The 16,117-nt window shown below is 39.7% G+C and overlaps 1 protein-coding gene across 1 annotated transcript; it reads left to right on the top strand.

Moving 5' to 3' along the window:
- The first annotated feature begins 5,201 nt into the window (after nucleotides 1-5,201).
- Nucleotides 5,202-14,666, top strand: LOC100676580 (olfactory receptor 52H1-like). Its single transcript, XM_064288558.1, has 4 exons — nucleotides 5,202-5,236; nucleotides 5,329-5,396; nucleotides 10,120-11,128; nucleotides 11,719-14,666. The coding sequence occupies exons 2-3, from the start codon at nucleotides 5,340-5,342 to the stop codon at nucleotides 11,095-11,097; spliced, it is 1,035 nt and encodes a 344-aa protein (XP_064144628.1). The 5' UTR covers nucleotides 5,202-5,236; nucleotides 5,329-5,339; the 3' UTR covers nucleotides 11,098-11,128; nucleotides 11,719-14,666.
- The last annotated feature ends 1,451 nt before the right edge of the window (nucleotides 14,667-16,117 follow it).

Here is a 16,117-nt window from a genome sequence, read left to right as displayed (position 1 = left end):
TTTGAACTACGAACCTTTTGGTTAGCAGCCAAGGTCTAAATCACTGCGCCACCAGGGCTCCAATTACACATAGCCAACAGACATAAATTGGAACTGTCCTGAGCAAATTGGGAGATCTGGTCACCTAACATTTTGTACTTCATGGCAATTATATTACGTTTTCCTTTCCATTTACTTGCCCACTCTTTAGAAGATAACATTATACCTTTTCTTCTCTCCTCAAACTTCAAATATTTTCTTTCCTATCATAACCCTTAGAGATAGATGGCATTGCTTTTACTTCCCTGAAAACACAGAGGGAAGAATAGAATGTCCACATGTATGTACAACCACATCCGCCCACCTGCCTACATTTGCACTTTTATTTCTGCTTTCCCTCTAGTTACTATGGATGCTGCTATCCAAAACCAAATCCTCCGCTGTGCACTAAACTCCATACTCTAATGTCTACCTAAGGATTTGCCTTAGCAATTCTCTCTTCTTTGAGTTCACCATTGCAGCATAGGCCTCCTTTGTCACTGAAGCAGGAGAAAAGAGGGCATAGAGTATTCCCATTTGTTCTTAAATATTTCAGCCCTGTCTCGACATATGCCACTTCTATTATTACCTCATTGTCCATGACTAGCCACGTGGCCCCATCTAAATGCATGGGGCCCTCTCTTGTATATAGAAAGGAGAGAAGAAGCGAATAGATACAAGAATGAGAAATCTCTGTTACAGAAAACAATACAAACTTGATCCTTTTTACCTCTCTAATCTCATTCACTACTACTTTTCCCCTTGCTCACTCTGCTTTTGCCATATTTGCCTTCTAGAAGCTTCTCAAGTACATCCAATACACTCTCACCTCAGTGCCTAGATAAGCCATCAGCTTTTAAATGCCCAGATTTCATGTTATATCAATTAAATCAGCACATCTCGGGGGCGGGATTGAGTCATTAACATTTTTTAAAAAGCCCAGGTGGTTCCACTGTATGGCAAAGTTTCAGAGCCACCAATTTAAGGTGTGTTAATAGCTGTATTTTGCAGAAGAGGAAATGAAGGTCTGAAAAAGGTAATAATTTATTCAAAATTTCTCAGCTAGTAAATGTCAGAGCTGGGAAGGATTCAAATCTGTATCTGTCTTATTTCTGTTTGTTCTATTTCCTATATAAAATAGATTCCTCTGTGTGGTAGCAGTAGATTAAAGAAAACCACCTTTTCAGTTTCTTTATACTTACTGTCCAGTTACTTTCTAAAAACTTGAATTAACTTGCACATCAATCTGTGTGAGGGTCAGAGACAAATTGTAAATATTATTGAGGATTGAATACATGTTTATAGCTCAATATCGATGAGCTAAGTTCTAAGGTCTGGAATGAGGTAGAAAGGAGAGTGGTGAGAGGCTAGCTAAGGTGTTTACAATTATGTGGGATCTATTTGGTGAGGGCACTTTAAAAGAGTCTGACTAGACCTTGTCTATCCTTCTTTGGAAAATTCTTTTCTAATGGTTCAGATATGCCCTGGATAGTTCCTGCTTCTAGAAGGAAATGCTATTGTCCACTTTCACATCTTTCTCTAGTATGTACTCTCTATGTCACCTTAATTTATAGGAGCCTTTCCTGACCCAATCAGTCCAGCACATAAAGTCTGATCTCCATTCCGATATTCCCAGCTTCTTGGTCTGAAAGTTTGATGGAGAACAAGATGTCATTTTCTCAGCGGACTATGGGAAAAGTATGTGTCTTCTCACTGGCCCATAATTAACAGTAAGTTTCATTAAGTAGCTTATCATCTGGTGTAATTAGATGGAGAAAAGGCAAGGAATTACACCTAATGATGGCATCAAAATGTTAAAGAGAAATAAAGAGTCAGGTTCAAGGTCATTCTGGAGGAATTCAGATTAAACAGAATGATTCCTTTCTGAACACAGGCAGTATGAGCCACTTAGGTAATAAAAGGAAGTGTGAAAATGCCAACTTAAGGTATTTTTCACAAATGGGATTAAGTACTTTTAATCTCAACTTTGTCTCCTCATTCTTTCATCATCTTATGTCTCCTCTCTTCTCCCTGCATTGCCCTTCCCATCAGTCTGGCACAATTTGGCTACATTTTTTGCCTAAAGTCTTGTAATTGGATTAGTGGGTACCTGGGGACATGATATAGCAGAAAATGCTTCCAGATCAATGTGAGTATGTGTAGAAGGATTGGGCAGGTATTAATCTTAAAAAATGGCCATCCCGTAAAAGAAGATGCTGACGGAACTAGTGTGCCTCCCCAGAGATAATATTTGCAAATTCACCTCTGTTTGTGGCAACTGGGACCACTGGGCCTCTGAGCCACACCACAGCCTCTCTGGACCAAAAAACCCTTTCAAGTGTGAGGATAAATGAAGTGAGATCTCAGATCCAGGGACTATGCTACTTGTGCTGAATCAAGTCTTTCCCAGTGCTGCTCGCCCCAGAAGCTGGGGTGACTTTTGAATGGATGAGGGGAAAAGAGAATAGAGTTGAAGACTGTTCTGTAAAACCAGGAGCAGAAGTAGGGGAAGACAGAAAGGTAGGAAAATCCATAGGAAGATACTGAAGTTCTTGGCTACTCCAGAGGTCATCTGAGACAGTCTCCTGACTCATTAGCGAAGGTACAGCTCCTTGAATTCCTCAGGTATTTGGTTAGCTTTATTGCATACCCAAATTTATTATCAGCAAGTCCTTCTTTGCTTTCCACCCAAATCCTTCATGTTTTAATTAGAGTTTCCAGCCTCTTGCTATTTTCATTATTGGCTGAAGAAAGCAATCAGAGGGATCTCTTGGAGCAGACTTTCTTAAAGCTATAATGAGGTTAGAAGTTCCTGGCAATAACTGCATCTTGCCCTCACTTTTGTTGGTCAGGCAAGCCAGGTAAGAGTGAAGTCATATCTACTCGTTAGTGAGTGATCTTGTTCCTAAGGAGCCCTGGTGGTGCAGTGGTTAAGCACTCGACTGATAACCAAAAGGTTGGCAGTTTGAATCTAAGAGCTATTCCGCAGGAGAAAGTTGTGGCAGTCTACATCCCTAAAAATTACAGCCTCGGAAACCCTATGGGACAGTTCAACTCTGCCCTATAAGGACACTAAGAGTTGGAATTGCCTTGACTCCAGTGTGTTTAATCTCGTTCTTGAGTACATGAAACCCCCACGGCACCTCCAAGAAAATCTGAGGGATGAGCAAACATACCTGATTGCCCTCTCATTCTTCTGAGTATCTAAGTCTAGTTAGTACCATCCAAATATAATTTCCTCAGTCTAGAGAGTTCTAGGATTTCATGTGCAGAAACATTAGAAGCCCACGAAGAACCTGTTGAGTATCCTGAGGTTCTGGTTGTCTTTTCCTGGGAAAAATTAGGTGAGTGCCTCATTCATCCTTACTCTGCTCTTGGGGGCAGCATAGAACACATCTGTTTCTTTCTTGTTGAAGGTTCACAAATGTCAAAATGGTTCCTTATGTGAAGGGAGAGGGACGGTGGAATCTCATTGACATTGACGTATGGATAGGATTCGGATCTTTGGGTAGCCATTTCGTCGCATATCTTGTGAAGGTCCAGCTAATCCAGCTAAATGAGAATCAGCCTTGGATATCTCTGAAGAGAGTCCTTGATTTTAAAAAGAAAGTGAAACTACAGTGCCCTTGCTCTGGGATTACAGACTCAAGAAAGGCCAGTGTATCTTACTATTTGAGGAACTAAGCAGAGTTTCCTTTTTTGAGAAATAAGTGCAAAGTCAAAGGGATGGACTCAGAGATTTGCAAAATCATGAGAAGGAACAGTGAGTATTATAGTTAATGTTTATTAAATAATAGAAACTGTGTAATTTGCTTTGTTTAACTCATCACATTTATTCTTCTGCAGAGCCCCATGAAATATGTATTATCTGAAGTTTACATTAGGGAACTGAGAACAGAAGGATTAAGAAAATCATTCAAGGTATTACAGTTAACATTTAGCTGCAATAAAGTCAGATTTGAACCAAGCAATCTGAATGTAGGGCCTGATTTCTTATCTTCCAGACTTGAGCATCAAAGAAGAGCTTTAGGAAGGTGATGACACTGGGAATAGTGTTGTACAAACAATGCTTGAAACATTTAAGGAAGATTCAGATTTGGAGATTAAATTTCATTTCCTCAGGGAAGCTCTCCCTGTGTAGGACCTGGCTCATGTAACTTCCCTTCTTAGCAAGTATCAAGGTAGTATTCTTATATGTATATTGAAGACAGTTTGAATAATGAAGTCTCCTCATTAGACTATAAGCATAATATATCAGGAAACATGCATGTTCTTACTCTTCAATGTATATCAAACACCTGGAAGAATTCCTGGCACATAAAAAATAATAACATTTTTGACAAAAGAATGAAATTCAAGAGCAGCCTTAGAAAGATTACATGTGTTCATAAAACTGGAAACCTAAGATATGCTAAAATATGAAGAGGAATCGTGCTGGTTGTGCTTATACACATGGTCTTAGTGAAAGACAAAATATTCTCAAACACAGAAGGCCTAAAGTTGTGAACAGCAGCCTCAAGAAATCATATTTCTTATGACTAGATGTGTGCAAAAAACGGTCAGGTGACCACATTTCAGAAAGTCACATTTGAGAGACAAGAATCACAATGATTGAATTACAAATGCTTCATGATTTATATTCCAGCTGGATGACAAGACTATTTGCCACTGATTTATCTATTGTTTAAAACTCTCAGCTAGAAGGATAGAAGCCAAAAACATTTACATTTTTCCTAGATGGGCATTGAAATGTTTATAATCACTTTTTTTGTTTGTTTTTTGGCAGTTATAACCAAATTTTTGAATGTTTAAGGACATATAAAATTATAGTAGACTTGGCAGTGAACTCTATTTTTAGGTCATTAATTCCATCAGTAATTACAAGTTGTAATAAAAATAACACTATTATGTATACAATTTATAACTACACTGACTGTTAGCAGTAGTATATGAGAAACAGATACTACAATTATTAAAACAAAATTCTTAATGCATTATGAATTGGCCTTTTAATAATGCAGTTGCAGGTGAACAGGGAATTAAAGGTAGGGTTTTTTTTTTTATTTATTCTTTATAATTGGTAGAAAATGTTTGATCCCATATTAAATGCTTCCACATCCTAAAATTCCTTTTAGATGAGAACCACTGAATGGATTTAACATTAATGTCCCTTTGAAAAATGAGGATCTTTGAGTTCCGAAGACCAGACTTCTAGAAGGTAAGAATGATGATTCTGATTTCACCTGTAGGGGTCTCTCAAGGCAAGATGGCTCCATAATTCCTTCTTTCCTTTCTCCTATATCCTATTAGGATAACCACAAATGAAGGCCCAAGCACTCCAGAAAACCTTCCCTGACTTAACTCATCTATTAACTCAGGTGAGTCAACCTGCCTTTCTTCTTCCCTTCTCATGGCATACTTCTTCTCCTTGGAGATTTTCCAGAATACCACCTATGTTGGCCCATGGCCTGACTGATCCTATGGGAGCTCGTATTCTAAAGTGTACAAAGCAGACTAAGGCAGATGTGATTTATAATCAAATTGAAGCATGTGGCCAATCAACAAAAATGACAGCAATTTATTATGCTGATTAAAAAAAAAATTAGATTAGATAAATACTAAGAAAAGATGATAGGAACACCTCTTAGAGTATGTAGAGTGAAAAGAGCATAGTGGAGTCATAGACCTAGCTAGGAAAGACCTTGTCTGATCCATGAGGAAAGCTCCCAGGAGGAGACATTATTTTTCAGCACTAGTCGCTCATCCAAGTCTGTTAAAAACTCAGATACTGTGTTCAGTCTTTTATTCATTTACTTGATGATTTGTGTGTCTAATGTATATAAGGCATAGACACAGGATATCAAAGAAAAATAAGACTAAAATTTTACAGTGTAATGGGGAGGAGAGATACACATAGTTACAAAACAATTTGTGTCTTTCCTAAGGTAGGCTATTGAAGGTATAGAAACATCATAGGAGAAGGGGTTATAGAAGGGATTCATAGAAGAGCACATATTTAGCTGATTTTTGAATGACCTTTGGGAATTTGCCAGGTGATCAAATGAGGACAGCTTTCCTGGACAGATAAAGAGTCATCTGAAAAATCATGCAAATTTGAGAAAACATGCTTTGAGCATTCTGCAGCACTTAAATAAGGATGGAACTTTCAGTATTTGGTGGAGTGTGGTAGTAAATAACGCTAGATAGGTATCCAAGAACAAGATCAAGAAGAGCTTTGTATATCCTTGCAGCAGAATCTCAGCAGGAAACAGGTGACACACTCAAACTGAGCAATTTGAGGGGAGCATAGCAAGGAAACCATTTACAAAGATGTGGATAAGCGTAGGGAAATCAGAAGGGCCTGTGCAGTTTCCTGAACTAGTAACAGCAGGTGCTGCTACAACTCTTAGGCCTGCAGGCATGATGGGAGGATATGGTTACCAAAGGAAACCAGAACTAGAGGGGTCTAGCCAGCTTGCTGCTAACCAGCCGGGAGGAAGCTGAAAGAATGAATCCCTGACCTTGGTCTTCTTCCTCCATCCAGTTTCCCATTGTTGTTTACCACTGCAAAACCCAACTGTAAGTGAGAGGGAAAGGGAGTCTGTTAAAGTAGTTCACAGAGGTCAGTGTCCTAGGGCCCAGACATGCTGAAACATGGTAGATGGTAGATCAGATGGGGTTAATGCAAGAGATTCTACACAGCATCCACTAAACCTGAAAAACCCATTGCCGTCAAGTAGGTTCTGACCCGTAGCGACCCTGTAGGACAGGGTAGAACTTCCCCATAGGGTTTCTAAGGAGAGGCTGGTGGATTTGAACTGCCACCTTTTGTTTAGCAGCCACATGCTTAGCCATTGTGCCACAAGGACTCCACAGCATCCACTAAGAAAGGTTCATTTGCATGATAGACTATTTAGACAGCTGTGTAGAAGCTTCACTGGAAGACAAAAATGGTGCAAGTGGGCATATTAGTTACACAGCTACTTTAAAAACTTAGGCAAGAAATGAGGAAGACATAAATTTGAGCATGCTTTTTTAGTAAAGGCTTGTCTTCCACTTGAGTATTTTTAAACTCATTATTATTGACGAGAAGGAACCAAAGCAAGTAGTTTACCTTCCTACACAATACAACCATCATCTCTAGAGTCAGTTTTTCATTATATATTATTCATCAGAAACTCTCTATCTTCTAAAGTATTTGTTCCACTTTTGAACATCAGTGTCTATATCTCTTCATTCTTCTAAGGCCTGAGACTCACACTAAACACAGAGTCTTATCTCTTACATGTCCCAGCCTAGCTGACTTAGTTTGTAAAATAGTGTTTTGAAGAATGAGGGTCATGTAAATAAACCACAAACCTTTTGCAAGAAATTTAGAAACATTGTTCATTTATGCATTCATATACTTAGGCATTTATTCAAAGTCATTCACTGAGGGTACTGGGTACACTGAATTTCCCGGGAAAATAAATGACAGTGCCAGACTTTAGGAAACTTACAATCTCGGGAGACAGGGAGTCAGGTAATTACAATAGAACAGGCATTTGCAGTGACAAGGTGCAAAAGATCTTATGGAAATAAAGAGGAGACTATGCACACAATAAAATAAGCAAATAGTTGTTTAGGCAGTGAAATAGTCATTATTTTATGGTCCATCTTCACTCTAAGCCCTTTTCTCTATTGGGCCAAGGCAAAAGGATGCAACTTGTCCATAATTTGAGAATATGTTCTTGATTCTGTCTTGATTTTCATGTTGAACAACTAAGTCATACCTATAGAAAAATGCTATCAAAAAGTTAATTGTTATAAAATGCTTCCTTTATATTGGAATCTTCTTCATATATTTATATATTGGGATCTCTTTCAGATAGTCTATGTCCCAGAGTCTAAGTGTAGGAGCCCACTATGTACTGTTATAGCAGTCTGTGAGGGTACAGTATTGAGGCAGAGGTAGGTGAATCAGAAGGTAAGGAACATAAGTAAACTGTAGTCCCAACACTATTGAATGTTCAGGTCTGTTGGTGATACACTTCCCTTCATTTGTTTATTTAATAAGTATTTATTAAACAGTCTGCGCCAGGTACTGTTCTAGGGAAAAAACAATAAAATAGGCAGACTTGGAATTCTGTCGTCTTAAAGTTTACACTTCATTAAGTGATAAAGATAAGTAAAATTAAATTAAACTAGTGTGATATTTCCTTTAATTGAATAATGCAGACTGACCTGAGAATACCTAAAAATGTTATTATTTTTTTCCCTGAACTTTCAAATTGTTCAAACAAAATCGATACTTTTGAGTCAGGAGATTTTCTCTAGAGGCCTTGGTAGGGGATGATGATGGTATGTAGGATAGAAGAGTCAATACCACGCCCCCCCCCAAAAAAACATTGCTATCCAGTCAATTCCGACTCGTAGTGACCCTATAAGGCAGAGAAGAAGTGCCCCATAGAGTTTCCAAGGAGCGCCTGGTGAATTCAAACTGCCAACCTTTTGGTTAACAGCCATAGCACTTCTTAACCACTACACCACCAGGGTTTCCAAAACCAAAGCCATTGGCATCAAGGCATTCTTAGTCCTCCAAGGCAATGACCGACTTCCTTGAGGAGAGCCTAGGGTAGGCTAAGAGGCACTAAGGAAGAGTATAACTGCCCCACAGGGTTTCCAAGGAGTGCCTAGTGGATTCGAACTGCCGACCTTTTGGTTAGCAGCTGAACTCTTGACCGCTACACCACAAGGGCTCCTTAGTGTAAGCAGTAGCAAAAAGTGGGTGTAATATAGAGAAATTTAGAGACTGAATAACCGCAATGTGGTGCTTGTTTAGAAGATGAGAAGGATGGTTATGTGTGAGGGAGTTGCAATTAGGATAGCTTCAAGGTTTCTTGAGAAACTGCCTGTGTTGTACTATCATTTGCTAAGTTATGAAACACTGGAAAAAACAGGTTTAGAACCGAGGAAAGAGAAAAGGCTTTGTCTGGAACATGCTGAGCTGGATGCACCTGTGAGATTTCCGTGTGAAGATGACAGGCATAAAGACAACTAGTCCCAGAGTTGAGGAGCGAGACGTGTCCTAAGGTTTATAAACTTCCGAAGCTTCAGCATAGGGGTGACAGTTGAAGCTTTGGCATTTGTGGAGATAACCAGATGGAATTGTTGACTGAGAAAGCAGTGGGCATGGACAGAGCACTGCAGAATTCCAACTATCGAGGGACACGTAGAAACAATGAGTGATTACTTTGGTTGGAGAAAAAGAGTTGTGTATCATGTCACAAAAAAAAAGAAGAGTTTTGGAAGACTGGCTGAAATATTTTGTTGAAGTGTCCCAAGAATGTGTATTACGTGGGCTAGGCAGGGGCAAGAATACTATTTTGGAAAGTTTCCAGGAGATGGGGCTCCCTGTTTTGGGATTTGTCATCTATGAGGTTTGGGCAGAGGGTTCTATCTTCTCTCTATGGGACAAATCTGATATAGGAATTTATAAAGGCTTTTTTTTTTGAAAACTTTTCCAAGCTAAGAATGTCTGAAGGAGTAGGTTAACCACCTCAATCTTAGGTTTTAGTGAAAAATATTGTACATCTTTTCTTTATCTTCGTGAACTTTTCTATAACAGTGATGAGAAGCAGAACGTATGTTTTAGTATGGGAAGTGGAATAAAGAAGAAAAGAGACAGCATGGTCTGCTTAGATTTCTGACGTTCAGCCTACCTTTGTTAGGCCCTTTGTGAGCTTGTGCACTTGTATTCCAGTTCATCAAGGTGGAGATTTCACACTGAACTTTCTTTCAAAGCCCCGACTACTGATAGAATGTTCCTCTGGCTAATGCTGTTTTGCTCACACAGTTTCTCAGGGGGCCTCCTGGGTTGGTGGTAACTGTAGTCCAAAGTTATATGACTTTTATTTCTAGTAAAATATTATTTCAATACTACTTCTGTTATGATTTTAAATTGTTTCTGAACATTTGACAGATATGTATTAATAAAAAGGAGAGATGAGGGATACTTTATCATTTTCTAGAGCTGAAAGTGAGGGGATAAAATTGGTGAAGGCTCAGAGGTGAAAATCTGCAGATCGTTGTAACAATCAGCCTTGAAATTTTTATTTTCAGTTTACCAGACACATCCATTCCGAGATCACGATGGCTGTATTCAACGTGAGCAGCTTCAATCCAGGCCCATTCATCCTATTGGGAATCCCAGGGCTGGAGCACTTCCACATCTGGATCGGGATTCCCTTCTTCATTATCTACCTCGTGGCCCTTGCAGGCAACAGTGTCCTTCTCCATCTTATTTCCACGGAGCGCAGCCTCCATGAGCCCATGTTCTTTTTCCTTTCTATGCTGGCTGCTACAGATCTCATTCTGTCTAATACATGTGTACCCAAAATACTCAGTATCTTCTGGCTAGGTCCTCAGGAAATCACCTTTCCTGGATGCCTTACTCAGATGTTTTTTCTCCACTACAGCTTTACCATGGATTCTGCAATTCTGCTGGCAATGGCATTTGATCGCTTTGTTGCCATTTGCTTCCCCCTAAGATACGCCACTATTCTCACTCGTCAGATTATTACTAAGATTGTGATGGGTATTATCAGCAGGAGCTTTTGTATCATCTTTCCATGTGTGTTCCTCTTAAAACGACTTCCCTTCTGCCGAACGTTCATTATACCTCACACATACTGTGAGCACATAGGCGTTGCCCGGCTCGCCTGTGCGGACATCTCCATCAACATCTGGTATGGCCTTGCTGTGCCGGTAATGACTGTCACCTCAGACCTGATCCTCATTGGCATTTCCTACACTCTCATTCTCCGTGCTATCTTTTACCTCCCATCCCGGGATGCCCGCCAGAAAGCCCTTAGCACGTGTGGTTCCCATGTTTGTGTGATTCTTATATTCTACACGCCAGCCATGTTCTCTGTCCTCACCCACCGTTTTGGTCACAATATTCCTCACTCCTTCCACATAATGTTTGCCAACCTCTATGTAGCCATCCCACCTGCACTCAATCCAATTATCTATGGGATGAAGACCAAACAGATTCGGGATAAGATCATCCTCCTGTTCTTCCCCAAAGGGACCCAGTGATATTCGGTTAAAAGCTTGAGAAACAAAACAGGTAACCATATTGATTTTAGAGTATTTCCCTTAAAAAAAAATCTGGAATCTCTTTAATATTGGCTTAGATTTTCATAAAACCCCAGAAACCTATTATAGTTTGTTGAAATCAGTGAGACAAGATGAACAGTTAGATATCAAGAGAGGCAGGCAAAAAAATAAAATAGAAAGGGAGGGGGAAGTTGAAGACAACATGTCTGCATTAAAAGACAGACCAAAAGGAGATTTTTATCTCATTTAGACATGAGATTTCCAAGATTTATGGGATAAGATGTTGATCATACATAATAAGAATAGATTATTATTTTTATAAACGGGTTAAAGAGGAAGAGTAAAGGCCTAGCAATTTGGAGTACCTTTGTAGGGCACTTTCCAGATGAGAGTCAGGAAATCTAACAGAAAATGATTACCCTCTTTTGAGAACCCCCCAGGAAAATAAACCATCTAAAACAGTGGCAATCAGACTTTGGTGGGTATCAGAATTATTGGGGGATCTTGGCAAAATTACAAGTCCCTTTACTATCCTAAACACAAAGTAGTATAGTAGGCCCTAGTCTACTTCAACGGACGTCTGTGTTCTTTATTCTTTAGGTGATTCTGATACTGAAGAAATTGTGGCTCCTTTCAGATGGGAAAAGTCCTGGCCCTGTGAAAAACCCCAAGTCTTGATCTTGTAGTTATTTTCCAGTTCTGGAAATAAACATAACTATCCTGCATGCTGCACATCACTGTTTCTGGAGTAATGTTATTTCTCTATCCTAAAACTCCCCAGCTTTAAATCACGTATCATCAAAATACATTATCAGTTATCTCTACTTGTTGCAATTCCCTTCAGTCTAGGCATTCTTCCTGCTTTAAAGATTTTTAGCTTCTCTTTCAATGTAATTCTCTCCACAATTACTTTTATCACTATTATTTGTGATCTTAATGTCCACATAGGTCATTCTTTAATAATTCTAGTGGAAGATTGTATTTTCCAAAGACACCACAGCAATACCTTCCATTTCCCGTGATTTTTTTTTTGCAGTGTGAACTTGCCATTCCCACACTAACAGTTGAAATCTAATTCCCCTTCTCTTGAATCTAGGTTGACCTTAAGGGTTGCTTGACAAATAGAATGCAGTGGATGTGACATTTGGAAGCTTCCAAGGCTCCCATCCCATTGCCATTGAGTTGATTCTGACTCATAGCAAACATATAAGACTGAGTAGAACTACTGTATAGAGTAAAGGCTGTGATCTTTACTGAAACAGACTGCCATATCTTTCTTCCACAAATCAACTGGTAGGCACAAACTGCCAATCTTTGATTAGCAGCCACGTGCTTAACCACTGTGCCACCAGATTTCTTCCTAGGTCTCTTGAAATGCTTGATTTTGGTACACTCCCTCTTGGGATCCAGCCACTCTGCTGGATTCAACAATGGGCTCAAGCGTAATAACGATTGAGAGAATGGTGCAGGACTGGGCGGTGTTGTATTCTGTCGTTCACAGGCTCCCTGTGTGTCAGAACCGACCTGACGGCACAACAAAAACATGCTATGAGGATCCCAAGTGACATGGAGAGGCCATGAAATTGTTCAGTGTCTAAGCAGAGTTTAGAGGAAATACAAAGAGTCAAGGTTGGCTGGGTTCAAATATAAAATTGAGTTATATTCCCAGTCTCTCCAGAAGACAAAAGACTTTCAAAGTAAGCTGTAAGATTCTTTGTTAAGAATTGAGACATATTTAAAGATGTCCTGTATAAACATTTTTAATTAGACAAAGAAGCTCCAAGAATCTTAAAGGCATTTACTGTAGCACCCTAACTCTGAGTCAAAATCAATGAGACCAGTTTTGAAGATACTTGTGAGTGTGATTTTTGTCTAATGACACCCAACAACACTCATTGCCATTGAGTCTATTCCAAATCCTAGTGACCCTCTAGGACAGAGTAGGACAGGCCCATAGAGTTTCCAAGGAGAGCCTGGTGGATTCGAACTGTTGACCTTTTGGTTAGCAGCCATAGCTCTTAACTACTCTGCCACCAGGGTTTCCTTGTCTAATGAAGTGAACCTAAAATATTCATAGAAAACTCACAAAGTTTTAGAAAGAAATGTACAAGCACCATCAGCTTGGACTAAAAAGGACATTTGTTAGTTGCCATTGAGTTGACTCTGACTCATGGTGACCCATATGTGCAGAGTAGAACTGCTCCATAGAGTTTTCAATGCTATGACCTTTCAGAAACAGATCATCAGATCTTGCTTCTAAAGTGCCTTTGGATGGGTTTCAACCACCAGGCTTTCAGGTAGTAGCCTAGCACTTAACCATTAGTACCACCCAGGACTCCCAGGGTAAAAATAAAAGAGGTCTTTGGGTCTCCAACTTCCTTTAGGTGGGAAGCAGGGTGGGAAAGCCCCTCAACTATAAACACAGGTCATTTCTCATTGAAAACCAAGGATGACATAGATTATGAACCCAGTTGCCCAGAGCCTGAGGCCAAGAGCCATGGAGAACCATTCCCAGGGAGCAGGATCTGGTCCTTATTAAGAATCTGGTGATATATCCCTGGCGGGATTTTAGAACTATAATGGACCATTGATTGCTATATGCCTCTCCCACGGCCACAATTTTGAATATGAGGAACTGTTGCAGTTATCTTGTCTCTGTATAACCGTTGCGTATTGGATGCATACCCATATACACACTACTATTGAGTCGATTCTGACTCATAACAACCCTATAAGACAGGGTAAAACTGCCCCGTAGGGTTTCCAGGGCTGTAAATCTTTACAGAAGCAGACTGCCGCATCTTTCTCTTGTTTCTCAGCTGGTGGGTTCAAACTGCTAACCTTTGGTCAACAGCTTAACCAGTGCCCAATTAGGGCTCCTCATTGGATGCGTAGGGGGCAGATAATCATCTCTTTAGTTCACAGGTCCTCAAACTGAGGGGAATTGCGCTCAATGAGCTATATACAAGGAACTATACTCAAGGAACCTCATTCATACTTTGCCCTGATTTAGAGGAATAAAATCCTGTACTTTGAACTGATCGCATAATGGGAATGAAACTTGGGGGGTCTGAGGGAATGGAATGAATGCATTTGGCATGTAGGAAGGGACATGCATTAATGTAGTAAGAGGATAGGTTGTTAGATGTTTCAGTTTCCAAAGATGGACAAAACGCTATCTTTCACCCCTTTTTGCATTATGGCTTTGCCACTACCCCAAGTTGTACAATCTAATCTCCCACCGCTTGGATCTGTGTTGGCCTTAGGGACAGAGCTTGAAAAATAGAATGCAGTAGATATGACATTTTGGGGTGTTTGACGTTAGGTTATAAGAAACCTTACAACTTCTCCATCCATATCTTGGAATATTTGCCTTTTGGACACTGTCTCCAGAACATAGCCACCATGCTGTGAGAATCTCCAGCCACAGGAAAAGGTTATGTGGTGGACAGCCCTGGCTGAACTCCTAGATAACAGCCAGAATAAAATGCACCTACTCTAGTTAGAGATGACTACAGCTCCATCAAAATGTAATTAGAGCAACTTGACAGAGAGATAGAGACACCTCAAGTGAGAACAGCTCAGTAGATTTCAATAAATCTGCAGAACAATGAGAAATAATAATAAAATTTTACTTCAAATGACTAATATTTGAGTAGTTTGTTACACAGCAATTGATAGCTGGAATCACTGGATTCTCAGTAGTCTCACTTTTCTTCCAACCTACCTCATCTACTTCATTCCTTGGAAATATCTTAGAATATGTATCCATACAAATATTTGCAAGTTCTTTATAATCTCAGTTTTAGACATTCCAGTCCCTTCCACCCTCTCCTGTTTTTCTACTTCACTTCTCAATTCAATAGTCCTTGAATTCCAAGGTGTTGATAATTAACTGATACAACCAAGTTTTTTCATTTCTTTCCTTAGCTTTAATTTCATGGTCCATTTTTAGAACCACTCTTTAATACACCCTCACATTTCTCTCTTTTCTCTCCCTGTCTAACACACACACACACAGAAACACATGATTGTGCTTTCTCAGCAATGCTGAGGCCGTTTTTAAATGTAACTCTCCACCCACCTTGTGCCTGAAGCCATGGGGTAAAAAGTTGTAAATGTGCTGACTCACCTAGTTTTAAAAGTAAGATTGCTAACTTAAGAAAAATTATTTAGGAGACTCGTATAATTTGAGGATGAAAGGCAGGAACTACTGGTAATTACATATAACCAAATCCATTGCCTTCAAGTCGATTTCAACTTGTAGTGACCCTATAGGACAGAGTAAAACTGCCCCCATAGGGTTTCCAAGGAGGGGCTGGTGGATTTGAACTACCAAACTTTTGGTTAGCAGCCAAGGTCTAAATCACTGCGCCACCAGGGCTCCAATTACACATAGACAACAGACATAAATTGGAACTGTCCTGAGCAAATTGGGAGATCTGGTCACCTAACATTTTGTACTTCATGGCAATTATATTACATTTTCCTTTTCGTTTACTTGCCCACTCTTTAGAAGATAACATCATACGTTTTCTTCTCTCCTCAACCTTCAAATACTTTCTTTCCTATCATAACCCTTAGAGATAGATGGCATTGCTTTTACTTCCCTGAAAACACAGAGGGAAGAATAGAATGTCCACATGTATGTACAACCACATCCGCCCACCTGCCTACATTTGCACTTTTATTTCTACTTTCCCTCTAGTTACTATGGATGCTGCTATCCAAAACCAAATCCTCTGCTTGTGCACTAAACTCCATACTCTAATGTCTACCTAAGGATTTGCCTTAGCAATTCTCTCTTCTTTGAGTTCACCATTGCAGCATAGGCCTCCTTTGTCACTGAAGCAGGAGAAAAGAGGGCATAGAGTATTCCCATTTGTTCTTAAATATTTCAGCCCTGTCTTGACATATGCCACTTCTATTATTACCACATGGCCCCATCTAAATGCATGGGGCCCTCTCTTATATATAGAAAGGAGAGAAGAAGCCAATA

This window comes from Loxodonta africana, chromosome 7, assembly GCF_030014295.1.
Source record: "Loxodonta africana isolate mLoxAfr1 chromosome 7, mLoxAfr1.hap2, whole genome shotgun sequence".
Lineage (NCBI taxonomy): Eukaryota > Metazoa > Chordata > Mammalia > Proboscidea > Elephantidae > Loxodonta > Loxodonta africana.
This window is presented reverse-complemented; position numbering and strand designations above follow the sequence as displayed.